General features: G+C 39.2%; 2 protein-coding genes across 2 annotated transcripts in view; both read right to left on the bottom strand.

The window, feature by feature from the left end:
* LOC150075278 (methylated-DNA--protein-cysteine methyltransferase-like) overlaps positions 1–9,165 on the bottom strand; it is a 30,899-nt gene extending 21,734 nt beyond the window's left edge. Inside the window, exons 1-2 of the mRNA XM_090388429.1 lie at positions 9,087–9,165; positions 5,288–5,474 (exon numbers count right to left, since the gene is read on the bottom strand). Coding sequence (XP_090244555.1) covers positions 5,288–5,474; positions 9,087–9,093 — 194 coding nt within the window. The 5' untranslated portion in view covers positions 9,094–9,165. The remainder of the gene's footprint in view (positions 1–5,287; positions 5,475–9,086) is intronic.
* A 115-nt stretch (positions 9,166–9,280) lies between these two features.
* LOC150075277 (protein CFDP2-like) lies at positions 9,281–16,893 on the bottom strand. Its single transcript, XM_090388428.1, has 2 exons — positions 16,466–16,893; positions 9,281–9,293 (listed from the first exon to the last, which is right to left on the bottom strand). Exons 1-2 carry the CDS (start codon positions 16,891–16,893, stop codon positions 9,281–9,283), a joined length of 441 nt encoding a protein of 146 aa, XP_090244554.1.
* Positions 16,894–18,081: the final 1,188 nt, after the last annotated feature.

Genomic DNA, 18,081 nt, shown 5'->3' with positions numbered 1-18,081 from the left:
GACATCACGCCATCTATCCCTTCATCAATGTCATTTATGAAAATCAAAAACAACAGTGGTCCCAAGACTGATCCTTGGGGAACCCCACTTCTTACATTAACCCAATCTGAGGAATAACAATTTATCAAAACCCTCTGCCTCCTGCCCTGAAGCTATCCTGCTATCCATCTAAGGATTTTCCCGATGATTCCAACCTGTTCCGGTTTGACTTAGTCAAACGCTTTGTTGAAATCTAAATAAACAATGTCAAAATTATTCCCTAAATCCAGCTCATGAGTGACCCTGTCAAAATAGCTAACCAGCTTTGTTAAATGTGATTTTCCCTTTACGAAACCATGCTGTGTATCCTTCAGAATTCCATTTCTATCCAAATGATTCCTAATTCCACCCTTGTTCACTGCCTCCATGATTTTCCCTACTAGTGAAGTTAGTCTGACAGGTCGGTAATTTCCCACTTCACTCTTAGAACCGCCCTTATGTATTGGAGATACATTGGCACTTTTCTAATCCAACGGAATCTCTCCTGAGTCTAGTGATGCATTAGCATTAGCATTAGTAGAGGCATCTGATGCAAGAAGGCAAGCTTATGCAGCATCAGCCAAAAAAAAAAAAAAAAAACCCACTTCCACTTCACCCCTCTGTTCGTTCAAAATACCTGTCCAGCTGAGCCTTAAACTTATTTAGGCTATCAACCTCCACTACAAGGGATGGAAGTCTGTTCCACCAACCAACCACCCGCTGGCTAAAGGCAAATTTCCGCACGTCTATCCTACATCTGTCTTTCTTCAATTTGAATTTATGCCCTCTCAGGTGATTATTCTGAGCTAGAGGAAGAATCCCATCAGCATTGAGCATGCTCAAACCATTCAAGGCTTTATACACCTCTATCAGATCACCTCGCTGGTGCCTAGTCTCCAGACACTGTAATTTGCAAAACTTAAGCCTTTCTTCGTAAGAGCGCCCCTTTGTTCCATTCACTAATCTTGTTGCCCTTCTCTGTACTCGTTCCAGCAGCTCTACATCCTTCTTGAAATGAGGCCTCCAGACCTGTATAGAGTACTCTAGGTGTGGCCTGACCATTGCCTTATACAAGGGAATAATCACCTCCTTATCCCTGCTGGAAAAATTCCTGTATATCATTGACAATACTCCATGAGCTACTCTTGCAGCCCATCTGCACTGCACAGAGAACTTCATATCTGCCTGCACAACCACCCCCAAGTCCCTTTCATTCTCTACCACTGTCAGTGTAGTACCACAGAGATGATACATTGCTCTGGGGTTGCTGTTTCCCATGTGTAGTACTTTACATTTGTCAATGTTAAACTTCATTTGCCACCTCTCAGCCCATCTGCTCAACCTTTCCAGATCCTGTTGCAGCAGCATAGTGTCAGTAGTATCCTTGACAACCCTGCCAACCTTTGTATCGTCTGCAAACTTGGACATTAAGCTTGATATACCATCATCAATATCATTTATAAATACAGAAAACAATAATGGACCCAACACTGAGCCCTGAGGGACTCCACTAATAACATTAGTCCACGATGAGCAGTGTCCATTGATTACCACTCTCTGTCTTCCCCCCCTCAACCACCCCTTTATCCATAGCAGCAATTTGCCTCCAATGTCACACTGCTCCAGTTTGTGTAGCAATCTTCCATGTGCAACAGTATCAAAAGCCTTTCTAAGATCCAAGTATATAATATCAAAGCTATTCCCTGCATCCAGTTCTTTTGTGACTGCATCATAGTATACAATCAAATTGGTCAGGCAAGACTTCCCCTTAACAAAACCATGCTGTGTCCGAGCTATAACTGAAGTCTTGTCTAAATGATCCTGCAGTGCTTCTTTAACCAGTGCCTCCATTAATTTTCCTGGAACATAAGTTAAGCTCACAGGTCTATAATTACTTGTGTCAGCTTTTGATCCTCCTTTGTGAATTGGGGTCACATTTGCACATTTCCAGTCTATAGGTACCTCCCCTGAGTCCAAGGAAGCTCTCATAATTATGGCTAAGGGTTTGCTTACTTCCTTTGCTGCTTCCTTTAATATAACTGGATAGATCCCATCCACCCCGGGTGCCTTTCTTGTTTTTTCATAATTAGCCTTAACGGTTCAATGTACTCACTTGCCACCTCCCTTAAAATTACAGGATATATGCCATCAACCCCAGGGGCCTTATTGTCTGTAGGCTCAAGTTTTTTCATTAAATAATCATGTGAAATTTCAATATCATTAATTACATATTCTTCAACTTCACTCCCAGAATTTTTCATTGACATAAATGGGTTTTCTTCTGTAAATATTGATGCAAAGTAACTGTTGAGTTCATCTGCAACATCAGCTAGGGTATCTAATACTGTCCCACATCCATTACATAAGGGTCCAATCTGGTTTGTTCTCCTCTTCTTTGCATTTATATATGTGAAGAATTCCTTATCCCCACTCTTTGCCAGCGATTTCTCATAATCTGCCTTTGCCCAGCCTAACCTTTTCTGTGGCGCTATTACAGATCAATTTGTAGCTGTTATAGGCTTCAGTACTTTTCATTGCTCTAACTTTTCCATGCAGTCTTTTTCTCCTCAAGTATTCTGGCAACTTCATTATTCGTTCAACTTGAAATCCTCCTCAGAGTATTTTTTTAATGGTATGTATGCATTCAAGGTTTCTATGATTAATGTTTTAAAGGTATACTTACCTCAATTGTATTCACTCTCTGTGAGATATCTACCAAGTTAATAGAGGCCATGTATCATATTAAGCCATAGTAATTTCCTTTTCTAAAATTACAACCCACTCCTTTGCCTTTAACTACTGCTACCTCTCTCTTTATCGTCCACCGATGAACTCCGTGACCACTTCATGCTACTGGTTCCTGTACCGCCAGCCCTATTACGTCATCTGGTTCATGGGTGATGATCAAGTCTAGAATATTCTTTTCCCAGTACTTTCTCTGACATGTTGATACAAATAACAATCATCTAGTTGGTTTAAAAATTTTGTCCCCCATGTCGAGTTTGCTTCTCATTTGCTCCAATCAATTAGAAGCAAATTAAAATCACCCATAATAAGACATTCACGCTTGCTTGCCCATTCTATTTGCACATAGAGGCTCTTATCATAATCTTCACAATCACCTGACCTGTAGATTACTCCCACTCTCATTATACCTTTGCTTCTGACTATCCCACACCATACAGATTCTATACTAGCATACGAAGAGACAGATTCTATACTAGCATACAACGTATCAACCAAGGAAAGCTTTCGTCGTGCTCAGGCTGCTTTTGATAAGAAGCATGACCCCCACCACTCCTTCTATCTGCCCTATCCTTCCTAAATACATTGTACATACCGTACTGAAACTCTTCATCCCCCATCTACAAGTGGCACCATGTTTCTGCAAGCCCTATTATGACAGGATTACTCTTAATAACCAGCAGTTCAAATTCACTCATTTTATTGACAACACTTCTGACATTACTGTATAAACAATTAAGACTTTGCATTCTTGTATAGTTAATTTTAAGTTATTTAAGCTTGCTTCCCTGGCATCAGCTATCTCCTCAGATCTTGCTAATATGATCTGTTGTGGTAACAAATAAGAACTCTTGACATATGTGCAAGCATTACTTTGACCAACATTATCAGATAAATGCATATCTATATTACCCTTGTCCCTCCAAACTAGCAGTTTCCCTGAACCTTTAAGGTATCTTCAATAATACTGGCAAAAATTTTTGCACCACCTTTGTTTAAATGTATCCTGTCTCCACAAAACAGATTCCTTCTACATACAAGTGCGGGCCAAGCTGATATAAATTTCTCCCCAATAGCCTTGCACAGTCCAAGTCTTGAGTTAATCCACAAGGCTTTCAGTATATAATCCCTCCTACATGCCTGGGCAGAATTGCAGACACAGATATTATGACCTAACTCACAGCATTTCTTCAGCATGGTCCTATATTTGTCAAACAAACCATCAGATTGTGTATGCTTAATATCATTTGTCCCCACATGAATAATAATAATCTCTTTATCCCCCTTAAAATCTGACAATCTGTTGGTGACATCGTTAATAGTTGCTCCCAGCAGACCTACCCTGGTTCTAGTCCACCTATCCTTATTCCAAAAAATATTCCTCGTTTCCCTGACAATGGAGTCTCCTAATAAAACAAAGTCCTACTGAACCAGAGAAGTTTGTACTTGGTTATTCTGCTCTGAGGCCCAAACCAGGAGTGCATCACTTGGTCGGTTACTAGAGTCTCGAGTTCCTGACAAGCTCCCGGTTACATTATTCTCTAGGGCAAACATTCATATTTTCAGTGACACAAATTGTTCTAACAATGCACCAAATTTTAACTTTAAATTGGTACACTCCATACAATGGTGACAAAGAAGAGAATCATCAGGTGATTATCAACTATATCGACCTTGGAATACATGCCATAGGTTCTGCAAAGGATGAAATCATGATTCCCCAGGAAATTGGCATCGGCTATTTCCATATGAGTCATGATACCCTGTGCCGAAGTGTTTAAGGTGGATCTTGTCACAACCATTGTTAAATTTAATAAATAACAAAGTAACTTTTAAAAAATTATATTTATAATATAATAAAAATTAAATTTACAAATTATCAAAATAAACTTTACAATATATTAAATAAATTATTTAAAAGCAATCTAACCTCTCTAATCCTAAGCAGATCCACTAATCCCCTTTAATCTCAAGTAATCACTATGAAGAGCACCACGAAACACATCTGCTTGCCATAAATGCTAACAGTTGAATAGTCTCATAGCCACACACACATAAAACAAATGATTTGTGGAGCATTATGTAACAACACATTCCCTATGTATAAAAAGTGTTTTTTTTTTTTTCTGAAGATGTTTAACACCTGCTATGGAGAGCATATTTACATGAAAAAAAAAAAAAAATAGCTTTCAGGCAATCTGCACATTTCCAAAATTTTTTCTGAGCAGATAATTAGGAGAATTAACCTAAAACATTATGAAAACTAGAAGTATAGAAGATTACAAATGAATGAAATAAAACATGGAAATGTTGCTGCTTTCTGACAGACAAAATGAAACCAAGCATATAGCATATACACAGCACATGATCATAATAAGTTAGATACTCTGTTCTCTGTGCTAAATCAGCACAGCCAGTTGGACAACTTTTGGCCTGCATTTAGTATGATTACATAAATATAGTAATTTATTTAATAAGCAACAATAAAACAACTAGCAATTTATTAAGATGTGAATTTACTTACTGTGGATTGGGAGAAAATGTTTGGTCATTAATCTCGGCTGTCTGTTCAACTGCATGCAAGCCACTTGGACAACACGTTACTTGAATGTTACCAATAGGACTCTTCACTAAATAAGACTTAATGTTACCATACTGGCAATTACTCTTTTCCAAATGTGACAGCATTTTATTTGATGCACTGTACATTTCTACAAATAAAAGAAAAAGGACTATTTTAGCATCATTCCTACTGTAAGATTTATATTAACAACTTAGCACATGACTAGCATTCATTTGCAATTTAGTGGATGTTAGAGGTAGTAGTAATAGCAAATGATGCAAAAAGCAAGCTTATATAGCATCAGCAAAAAAAACCCAAAAAAAGTTCAACCCTCCATACCCTTCATGAAGTCGTCTAGTTCTCCCTTGGATTTATTCAACCCATCCACTTCCACAACAACAGATGGAATTCTGTTCCAAAAATCAACCATCCACTGGCTGAAGGCAAACTCCACACATTTTTTTTTTTTTTTGTATCCTTCCTCAATTTGAATTTATGCCCCCTCATGTGTAGTCTCAGCAAGTGAAAGAATACCATTAACATGCAGCTTACTCAAGCCATTAAAGGCTTTAAGCACCCCAATCAGGTGCATCACACTACTTTCATGCTTAAAATAAAAGCACAGAGTACAGTTCTAGGCTTGAACATAAAATACACCAGAAGACCTTGTCTAATAAGCATTTCTGCAATGCCTATAAATGGACCTGATTATGTTTCTAGATGAAAACACATTCCAGTATATATGTATACTAAAAGAATTGAATTTTATGCATTTTGTTGTGAAAATCTAATGTTCATATTATGTAATCAAAAATTCTAATATTTTTTTTTTAATTTTTACATAAAACAGATGCTCTGAATACCAATAATCAGGCCTGTTCAGTTTATTTTGCACTCTGCTCTGCAAATCCTAGAGCTGGCCCTGCCAGCAGGATTTATTAATACTATCATAGTGATTTTTACTGAAAGGTAAGTCCTCATACTATTTTGTTCTTTCAAGTTGCAATATTATCACTGCAAGTTGCTTTCTTCCAATACTGAATTAATGAGCAGCACTTCCCTATTATCATCTCATAAGAAGCCCGGGCATCTATCAGTGCAGCACTTGGTAACTATGGGATAGCAAAGTGGTAAAAAACAAGAATAAAATAATAGATCAGTTTAAGTTGACCATGGTTCTAGTCCACACGACTGCTAAATATAGTGCTGTTCTTGTATTTTCTCTGTATCTTGTAAACTCCTGTGACCCTATGTGGCCACTGCAGATATAAACAGAAATTTGTTTTTTTATAAAACAAGCCAAATCGGTTTTAAAAATTTCAAGTGAAAGAAAACCGTTTCTTTTTTTTTTTTTTTTTTTTTTTGGTAGTTGTTGGCGCATCGGCTTCTGTGGCCAGAATGCACCTCCCAAGGTTTTTGCAGTATTTTGATCCAAGCCAGAGGCGGGATTCGAACCCGCAACCTTTGGGTTGCTAGGCAGGCACTTTACCCCCCCGGCTAGCCTGGTCGGCAACTGTTTCAGTTTTCTCCTCTATATTTTAATTCTTAACACATACCAGAAATGAAGTTACATTATTTCTTTTCTCATACTTGATGTTTGCATGTTGTTGGGTTGTCATGTGCTGCATTAATAAGTGTTCGGCCTCCTCTTGAAGAAATGCCAAAAATCACTGAAATTGTTGATCAAGACAAGGGCACGGAAGTATGCTGTTATTAATAAATAACAGCATACTTCCAATGGCAATGATATAGTAATCTGAACCAAAGATGCCTATGATTTTGCCCTTTTCAAGTGTACTTTATTCATATTGTCACCAAACTGAAAATGGAATGCATGTCAATTCTATAAATTTATTTGCTGATACTGGTTGGACCTATTTCCACAGTATTGCCCCCATGTAGGTGGTGCATAATTGTCCAAAACAGCCAAGTATGTGAGAGACGTCATGGTTTCAGGCACAACACCAATGGACTGACTGAACCAGGACTGCTATCAATTTCATGATCAAGATGCTAGAAACAAGGGGCTCGCTCTCTGGGCAAACTCTGCACACAAGCACATCCATTAGAAAAAAAACATTGTAGCAAGATTTTTCACTCCACACCTTATGACACTGTTTGGAGCCCATGATACATCTCCAAATGCAGTTTTACATTTGTGACTGATACTGGGCTTATGAACAACTGCCCTACCATTGAATCAATGGCTTTACAGCTCTTTAGTGGATGGTTGACATAGATGTATATTCCTGTGGAGTCTTGAACTCACTCCATGCTGCTTTCTGCAGATGACATATGAGGCACAAACGTCTTTATGCATCAAACAAATTCCAGTAACCAGTTTGTGCAGTTTTCAGGCCTTTTTTCCACTGAGATATCACATGCAATCTTCTATTTTTAAATAACATCTACCACAATGAATTTTGGGAGGTTCAGATGAGTCACAGTTGCATACACTGAAAGGTTACCAATGTGGCATCCAACCACTATCCCACATTGAGCCTATATGCATAGTGGACTTCTGAAAGAGCAGACTTTTTTTTTTTTTACTAGCAACTTTAATTGTTTTCAGCAACTAAAGCTTTACATCATTTAGCCTTTATCAACAGTTAAATTAAGTTTTTTTTTGGTTTTTTTTTCATATTATACATGAAAAATTGCAGTTTTCCAGTTCTGTTTCAGTATGTACTCAAGCTTAAAAAAAAAAAAAACTCGCTGAATTCAATCAATTACACTACAACATTCATCGTTATGATAATAATTGTGGTGAAAGTTAAGCTGAGCATATTTTTTAATCTCTAGTTCATTTATTCTTAACCTTTCCAAAGAAGCTATAGACCACCTTTCAATTGAACAAATTTTACATGACCCACCAATATCTTGTGCACCTTTGGTTTTATTAAAATAACAGATATAATATTAATATATTATCATAGTATTGTGATTAGCATGAATGTAAACAGATCCTATTATAAAAATAAAGGTAGTGATCTACTTGATCGAAATGGTTTTGGCATTTACTTCTTCCCAGTTGTCCTTTGTGACAATGGAATGGTTTTGTCACTTGTCTGAAGAGATCTGGGTTTGAATTCCATCAGAGACTGGAGGCATTCTTGAACACATTTTCACTCAGGGCCATAGCTGACCTCTGGTAGAGGAAGTAAGATTTTCTTCTGCGAGTTATTCCAGGTGTTTTAGACTATGCAAACTGACCATCCTCCCTAACAGCATAGTAGTTTCTCCATTTGTCACTGATTTGGAGAGGTATAGGTTCAATACCCACCACAAACAACTGGGGAAGTTTCTAAAGTCCTCTTTGATCTCAAAGCTGTAGTTAGCCAACCTCAGGCAGAAGGAGCAGGGACCCCCCCCCCCCATGAGTTATTCCCGATTTTTTATCCCATACAACATGCAAATTGGCCTGCGATATATGAATCCTAATAACAATCCTCTTTTTCATAGTTTCTTTTCAAAAATTACATGCAGAATTACATGAAGCTTTTTCAATTTACATATTTGTCATAACTAATAATGACAGCAACCCAATGATTTAAATATGTACAGCCCAAAGTCTGAGTTATAAACCTGACAGGGTGGAAACTATACTTCCAAAGTCAAGGAGAATTTTATTTATTTATTATTTTCGCGTTCTGGTGGATTAAATACAATTTTATTCCGTAATAAATAAAAAGTAATTTCATAAAAAGCAGTTACTGATTTCTGGAGTTGCAATTAAAAATTCTGTTGCAAAGCTCTTTACCTATCATACATTATTCTGCATTTACTTAAAGTAAGGGATCAAACTCACCTCCTCTACAACTGACTTGCTGAAATTGTAGTTAAAATATTCAATAATCCTAAAAACTCTTGTCCGACATACACCAAACATAAAAAATTATGATTCCGTCTTTTTATTAAAAGAAAGCACTTGTTTAATGCAGAAAATTTTTAAAACTATATGAATATGCTTCAATATAAATTAAATTTTAAAATTAACTGGTTCATAAACTATAGTTAAAATACAAATGATATACAGTATTACCAATTTTCCCACCACCAGGAAGGTCCAGGCAGGAGTCAAGAGTTTATAATTCCGTATGTTTTTTTTTTTTTTTTTGTTTTGTTTTGTTTTTTCGCCACTACGTAATGATTAAAGCCTGTTCCCTCAGAAAATTGCTTTATCCCTCCCTTTTAGAAACTCACAAGGCCACCCCTGTCCCCATCCGTTTGCTATGGCCTCTCGTTAGTTCCACCGATACCGTTATTTCTTTTGGAATCTGGCCACTCTACCTCGGAATACTTCGCAAACTACAAAAAACGACTGCTTAAAATGAACATTAAAGACTGGTAACCCCACACGTCTATTCTACACTGATGCATTAATTTGGGTTGGGTATTAAGACACATTACAAAGACCACAGATTCTGTGAAAGGTACAAAAAATAAGAAATTACAATAAGTGTGACATTGCAAGTAAACTCAATGAATACTCAATAAAATAACAAATAAAAGATGATACTTGGCTGGCAAATTATCCAAATGGTCTTCGAATGAATATACCAACATGTGAAAATAGTCTTACACCTCTTATCAACAAAAACGCGAACTGACATGAAATGAACTTAAATAAATAAATAATATTTCGATAAGTTTGCGCCGAAATATAGTGGCGACATCTGGAGTCACCAAACTTTTAAACGAAAATCCTCTAAATAAATTTATATATAGTAATGAACTTTAATGGTGTTAATTCACGTGGATCATGCAGTGCAATCAAATATATTCAGCATAATTTAGTATGGCGATCATGTCGCAAACCGCAAAGGCAAAAAAATTCCAAGTTTGGCAATAGCCCACGCTTACTGGAGTTGGGCCATTTAGAATATTCTCCACGGTAGCAGAAGCAACAGGATTTAAATAGTCTGCAAATTGTGCATATATTCTTTCGTGGGTTTGCCTGCGAAAAACCCAAGTTTCCAGCAGAAACCACATACCTGTTGCACAACTACGGTAACCTCAGAACTTTTAAGCGTCTATTTAAAGTGGAAAAATTCATAAAATAAACGCAATCACATGCTGCTGTCGTGTGAACAGGCACGGCGCTAGGGTTTTTGGCACCCCTAAGCAGAAATGTATTTGGCACCCCTCAGATACTTTTATTAAATATTATTATATACAAATTTTGAATTTCGGCGTCCCCAGACGTTGGCGCCCCTATATCCTGCTTACCAGGTTTACCGTGTTCCGCCGACTCTGCTTGTGAACTTTTCTTATATTAGGCAATGCCTCAAGAACAGGATGATACTATAAATTCTGAGCTTTCCACCCCGTCAGATTGCAGAGCGGACCCCACATTATCTTTCACAACCATACTAAACCAGCCGTTGGTTTCCCCCGATGTAGCGGACATGGTGCTATGGAAGTTTCAACACTTCTCAAGCTTACGACCCACTAATGAAGAATTAGTGGGTCGTAAGTACATTTGTTGTTACCTCTATAGCGCGACTTCAGAACGTTATTTCAACTCCACCGCCAAAGTAAAGCAGTATGGCACATAACTCTGTAAAATGCCAGAAATTACTATAGCGCTATGTTTCTGGTGTGTCTGCGTAGCACAATGGTTAAAATCACCGTAATCCCCACACCGATTGAAAGTATTAATATTAGTAGTGGCAAATTATGCAAGAAAGCAAGCTTATAGAGAATCAGCAAAAAAAAACAAAGAAAAAAACTACTCACCTCACCTATCTGTCCTCTCCAAGAATTTGTCTAGTTCTTCCTTCAATTTCTCACTTCAGATGGAACAACAACAGATGGAAATTTGTTCCAACAATCAACCACATGCTGGCTGAAGACAAACGTCCACACATCTATCCTGCTACCGTCCTTCCTCAGGTCTGAGTTCGAACCCTGTCAATGCAGCGAGGAACTTTTATAGTTTTTTTTTTTTTTTTTACTCCCGTGGCTGGGTTAGTCGGTCTCAAAATTAGATAGCAAGGTTCCCCCAAACTCGGATTTTTCGTCCAACAAAAGAGTCACATCTACCAAAGAACACACGCAAATTATAGACACAATACAAGGAGAAAATAAAATAGCTTTTGGGTGGTCCTCATCAGGAGCTTTTTTTCTTTTCTTTTTTTTTTTCCGTGTTTCTGTTGTGTGTTGGTGCGTTTTAGTTAGCAGAAGAGATCACTAAGAAGGGTACTTTCCCAGATCCTTCCACACCAAGGGAAGGCGGACGACAACTATGCGAAAGGAATTTTTTTTTTTCGCAATGTGGGTGAGTTAGTTGGCCTCAGGCGAGGGTTGCATGGTTTCCTCCTGGAAACTCAGGACTCTAGTCCGGCAAACAGGAAAATCGACCATAGGGCACACGCAATTTACAGATATAATATATACGGCGCAATATGGTCTAAATTGCTGATGTGCATAAAACCACACGATAACAACAACAAAAAAAATGTGTTCTAAGTCCGGTGTGTTTGTGTGCTAAAACAAAATTCGGGGACTGGGAATCTCTGTCACCTTTTGAAAGAACCTCTATAATACCCTCATAACTTGGAACGAAATTAGAAGGGGATCTTGTCGAACAGGTAAGAAATGACATAACAACGCTCCCATTACACAAGTCTGTTGGTAAAGCAATAACTACCTTAATATAAAGAGGAGGGAGAAAATAATTGAAACACCTGTGATAAGAGTTATGGATATGCACTAATCAGGGGTGGGCCAATCTTTGCTTTAAAACAGCTTGTATTCTATGGGCAATAAATTAAAATAAACCTTGAACTGTCTTAAGAGGAATATTGGACCATCCTTCATGCAGGAACGTTTCGAGCTCCTTGAGGGATAAAGTGGAGTAAATTTACTTCTTACTCTCCTCACTAAATATGTCCACCGAATAATGTTTAAATCTTGTGATTGTGCAGGCCATGGGAGACACTTGGCTGAATTCAGTTTCATACTCCTCAAAACCAAGATTGGACACATCTGGATATGTGTATTGGAGTATTATCATATTGAACATGATATATAGGTTTTGGGAAAAAATGTTGAGCCATGCGATGAAGCTGATCACTCAGAATATCAAGTTAATCAGTGACAGCTATTTTTTGAGACATAGTGCATAGTGTGCGGGTCAGGCGCCACCTGTGATTTCTCACATCTGCGCCATATGTACGCTGTGAAGAAATACAGAACTACTGTAAATGCCAGAAAAGTGTTGTCTGTTGTATATGACATATTGCGTTAGGTTCTGTTGGGTGTCCTGGCATTTGGCCGCAGGACCCCTGGTGGGACCTCACGTTACCCGCACACACCGCTAGGAGGTAGCCAGGCTGCCCTTTATTCTCTGGCTGGTCTCCGCCAGGGTCGCCTGAGCGTCCTGGACGAAGACCAAGTTAAAAAAAAAAAAAAAAAGAGGAAGAGAAGAAAAGGCCTGGGGAACAAGAGGAAGGGGGGTCTGAATGTGAGGAACAAGCTAAAGTGGACAGATAGAGAAGGCAGTCCACCCGAGTAAGGAGAAATAGGGGATGGGTAGAGGGATCAAAAGTCACAGGGGCAGGCGCCACTGTGCGAGTGCCAAAGGCCAAGCACTCTCTGGGAGTCAGCTTTCCAAGGAGTGCCAACCATGATGATGCCAGCATAGTATTTTAATCTTCAGTCTCTCTTTTATCAGTTGGGTAAATGCTATCCGACCCCAGTTTGTGTTTGCACTTGAGGGTCGTTGTTCTGTGCAGCTCTAAGTTCAGCAAACTTGGCCTGTCTGATGGTAAAGACAGCTTGTGCGTAACTCGTTAAGGCTTTGTATGTTGTTTCATTCTGAAGCAGGTATGTTTCATGGTTACGAGAGTTCTCCTGGATTTCAGTAAAAAAATTTAGCCTACAATCATCGTAAGCAGTGCACTCATACATGAGATGCCCCCATGACTCCTCTTCGCCACAGTGACAGAATGGATTGCTTTCAATTCCCATTGCTGTCAATTTCTGTTGAAAGGGCCCATGTCCTGTGATCAGGAATGTAACTTGCATACCAGGTGAAAACCAGGAAGGAGACTTTGGGAAAGTCATGTCAATGGATGGGAGGAATCTTCTAGTAATTTCTCCTTTGGGCGTGGTTTCCCATGAATGCTGCCAAAGTCCTTGAAGGTGTTTGAAGATACGTTTTCTTTCTTGTTTCAGGTCATTGGTAAGCTGCAGTTGAAGATTTAACAACTGTGTCGGAATTTCCTTCTTTAATCGATATTTTTTGAGACAAAAAAAAAATTATTATTTTAGGCTTACCCGTAATTAAATACATTAACCCGTATTTGTGTCTGTAAATTGCTTATGTTCTATGGTTGATTTGCCTGTTTTGCTGACGAAAAAAACCCCAGTTACTGGGGAGAAAAACCTTGCTATCTACGCCTGAGACCAACTAACTCAGCCACGGAGTGAAAAAAGCCCATTAAAGTTCCTCGCGTCATCGACGGGATTCGAACCCGGTGTGGGGAGGACGGTGATGATACCACTGTGCTACCCGTGCAGACGATATTTTTTGAGACAACAGTTTTATGTTTTGGGGCCACAGTACTTTCAATATCTAAGGGTCTCTTTCCGTAGTATACACGGAGCAATATGGCCTTAGTCGCTGATGCTCCTAAAACCCTACTACTACAACAACAAAAACTACTACAGTACTTTCATATCGGGTGTTTCCATTATATTATCCATTCCCTGTACAATAAGTTGGCCTTACATTAGGAACACTGCTTGTATAGGAATGGACTGGTCTATGACGCTGGTGAAGAAAAAAGTCGGAAACGGCTAATATAAGATTGTAGTTCGCACACGTGGCGATAAGTTTTTGAGTGACTGCGAGAAAAATAGATCGGCGTTAAGATCTTTCCTACTTCGAATATGAAATGATTGTGCGGACAAAATTTACAGATGTCAGTATCTATATACAGGGTGTTTCAGTTAAACGTTTCAGAACTTCTAAGAGGGGTAGGGTACATCCTGACAACTCGAAATCATATAGCAATGTGGGGTCGGAAATGCTTTCCTGAAGCGGTGTTGTACACAGAAGCACCATAAAGAAAAGAGACCGTAAGTGAGAAATCGTTTTAATAATACATGAAAAGAAGCAAAAGGTACATGGATTAAAGTAAGTGTTCGAAGTTTCTTCCACGGGCTACAATGCACGCCTCACATCTCCGACGCATGGACATCCGAACATTCTGGAATACTCCAGGCGAATTTCGAATTTCTTCGGCAGCTACTGAGATTCTTGCAACCAGCTCCTCAGCATTGTCAACAGGGGTGTCATAAACTAGCGATTTCATATGACCCCAGAAATAAAAATCAAGACATGATAGGTCGGGTGACCGAGCAGGTTAACGCACTGGACCACCACGTCCGATCCACTGTTGACCAAATGTGACATCCAGGTAGTTACGAACATCTCCGCTATAATGGGCAGGGGCTCCATCGTGTTGGAACCACATTGTCTGTTGCGTCGATGCAGAAATCTGTTCATCTCTCAAAAGTTGTGGCAATACTTGCTGCAGAAAGATCAAGTAGATAGGTCCGGTTAGACGACATGGTAACAGGTAAGGTCCGATGAGGTGATCTCCCATAATACCGGCCCATACATTGACCGAAAATCGAATCTGTGTTGCACGACGTCGTATTGCATGCGGGTTCTCGACCGCCCAGATATGGTCGTTATGCGTGTTGAAAATTCCTTCCCTTGTGAAGGATGCCTCATCGGAAAACAACACTTCAGCAGGAAAAAGGGGATTTGTAGCACATTTTCCAAGGTACACTGTGCGAAAGCAATACGAGGTGCATAATCCTCCGAGGTGCATAATGTCTGGACACGCTGCCTGGAGTATTCCAGAATGTTCGGATATCCATGCGTCGGAGATGTGAGGCGTGCATTGTAGCCCGTGGAAGAAACTTCGAACACTTACTTTAATCCATGTACCTTTTGCTTCTTTTCATGTATTATTAAAACGATTTCTCACTTACGGTCTCTTTTCTTTATGGTGCTTCTGTGTACAACACCGCTTCAGGAAAGCATTTCCGACCCCACATTGCTATATGATTTCGAGTTGTCAGGATGTACCCTACCCCTCTTAGAAGTTCTGAAACGTTTAACTGAAACACCCTGTATATGTTCTGTAGCCCTGCAACACCAGATGGTCCAACGAGGTATTAGTTAGGTTTTGCTAATTCAAAGCCAACTCAATGTACAATATTTAGATAACTGGGTATAATTTCTTACTTTACCTTTATAGAGTAAAGTGTGGAAGGACACGTGTGTTTCTTGAAAGCAGTCCTAGTTTGAATTCGCCACATTAGCTAATTTTTTTAATCTTTTAATCTAAATAATATAACTGGAGATATTCAGACCAAATTTTGCCCGGTTAAATGGATCAGCTGATAATTTTGTAGTATTTTAAAAATAAATATGATGTTATAATTTACACTGCCCGTGATAATTTAGACAGTATATACGGAGCAATATGGCCTTAGTCGTTAATGCTCATAAAACCCAATAACAACAGCAGCCCAAATGATAATGACGGTTTTCCAGATCTAGTTAACTTATCATGAATAAACTGGTTACATCAATGAAAATTTCTTTGTTTTATGGATAATAAAACAAAGAAATAAAATTTATTATGGATGGACATCTATCACATAGTATCTTATCAGTCTATGGAATACTGCCAAGAACCTCAAATTGACTTCTTTGCTTGCCACCATACACAGTTCATATTCAGATATTCATATTCTTTAATCCCTTGACCATTCTGTTTTTAAATCGCTTAAAACTTCTCACCAGGAAGCTTCTACAACATTTCACTTTCTCCATTCTCAAAGTCTCGATTGGAAAAGTATTTTCTGTAGCTTGTTATAAAGTTGCAACAGTAGGCAGTGAATCCAGTGCATTCAAAAGCTTTGAATGCACTGATACTTTCCATTCTGATTCCACGCTGTTCACCACTGTCTTGGGTACAATCTTCCTGAACTCTTCTCTGAACATCGCCCCTTTTTCCTCTTCTTTCAACTTCCGCACCCATGGTTTTCTCTCTCTCTCTTGTTATTTTGATCCTCTTCAATTTAGGGAATCTTAAAACTCCAACAACTAACCTGTCATCACTACCTAAGGAGACACTAGAAATGGCCTTGATGTCCACTAGTCTTCTGTGTCGCTCTTTATCCATGAGTATATATATGTCAAGGAGGGATTCCTGTTGACTGTCCCAACCGGATCTTGTCACTTTGTGACTCTTTCTCTTCTTGAACCAGGTGTTTCCTATGACCAAGCTGTTCCGTAAACAGAAATCCAGCAGCCTGTCACTATCATCATTCCTCGGTCCCCAGCAATGCCGATCAGTAATGTATTCTAGCCCTTGTCTCTCCACTCCAACTTTTGCGTTCAGGTCACCAATGATAACTATATCTCCACCTGTGATGTTCTCTTCGAGCTTGTCCTCAAACTCCAGCGTCTCCATATCTTCGCAACCGGTTTCCGGTGCGTAAAATTGTACTATCTTCAATGTTTCGCTGTCATTCATTTGCAGTTTAATTGACAGGAGTCTGTCGCTGATATGGTTCACCTCCATTAGCCTTTCCTTAATCCTGTGATCTATAATGATGGCTACACCCTTCCTCGCTACATCACCCCCAGACCAATATAGATAATAGCCTCCTCATAACTCTCTACACCCATTTCCTTTCCATTTTGATTCACTCAATCCAAGTATGCTTATTTTTCTCTCCTTTAAGATGTCCACACACTCCTCAATTTTTCCTGACAATGTCATAATATTGAGTGTGGCTAGTTTAATATATGTCGTCATCAGCTGATCTTGAGTTAAGAAATATTGCTGTAATATACTGATCTTGGTGGTATTAAATTTTTTACGGTGTCTCTCCATAATCTATTCTCGTTTGGAACAAACTCTTAGCTTTAACATATGTTGGGCACTTGGGGCCTCGGATGGAATGAGTATGCTCCATTTTTAAGGACTTACAATTTGCGCAGATTGGTTCTTGTGCTTCAGTGGGACAGTTGTTGTAGTCATATCCCTTCCCAGAGCAGTGACCACAGATGGAAGATGCCTGGGCGCATGTGTGGGAGATGTGACCAAACTTACAGCACTTAAAGCATTTTGGCACAGCCACATGCTCCCTAAAACGATGACTTCCCCACTCTATGTAAAGTCTAGTCTGGTTCTTCAATATCTACCAGGCCGCTGGGGCCAGTTCCACTATCCAGATGTTGTTAGTCCCCATTCTTGATTTGTTTGAGTACCTAAGCAGCACTAGGTTCTGCGCTGGTCCTCGGCGATATCTTGGAAGTTTCTTGTAATGATTTCTGTAATTAGTTGGTTAGGTGTTATTTCCTTGTCCACATCAAATATTATGATGGAGGGACCCTTTCTCCTAGGTGGGTCAGCAGAAAGCCCGAACGTAGCTATATTCGGATTAGTTATTATTGCCTGCATATCTACTCCGGAGTCAGTCTCATTAATGCGTCCAACATTGCGAGTCTTCTTTATGGACTTGATTTTAGTAGCCTTAAGGTCCTCTTTTAGTTCTGTCATCACAGATTTGAGCTCCTCGCTGGTCTGCATTCTGTCTATATCAGTTAGCCTAAGGACCACTACATTGGGCGCCTTAAGGAGGGGCTGTTTTCTAGGCTGAGCCCCTGTTGTATTCCCTGTCTTACTCTGGGAGTTCCTTAGCGCATCTGCATACGA

Source organism: Mastigoproctus giganteus, chromosome 14, assembly GCF_048544385.1.
Source record: "Mastigoproctus giganteus isolate SK-2022 chromosome 14, ASM4854438v1, whole genome shotgun sequence".
NCBI classification, from domain to species: Eukaryota; Metazoa; Arthropoda; class Arachnida; order Uropygi; family Thelyphonidae; genus Mastigoproctus; species Mastigoproctus giganteus.
Note: the sequence above shows the minus strand (reverse complement) of the source record. Positions and strands in the feature narration are given on the sequence as shown.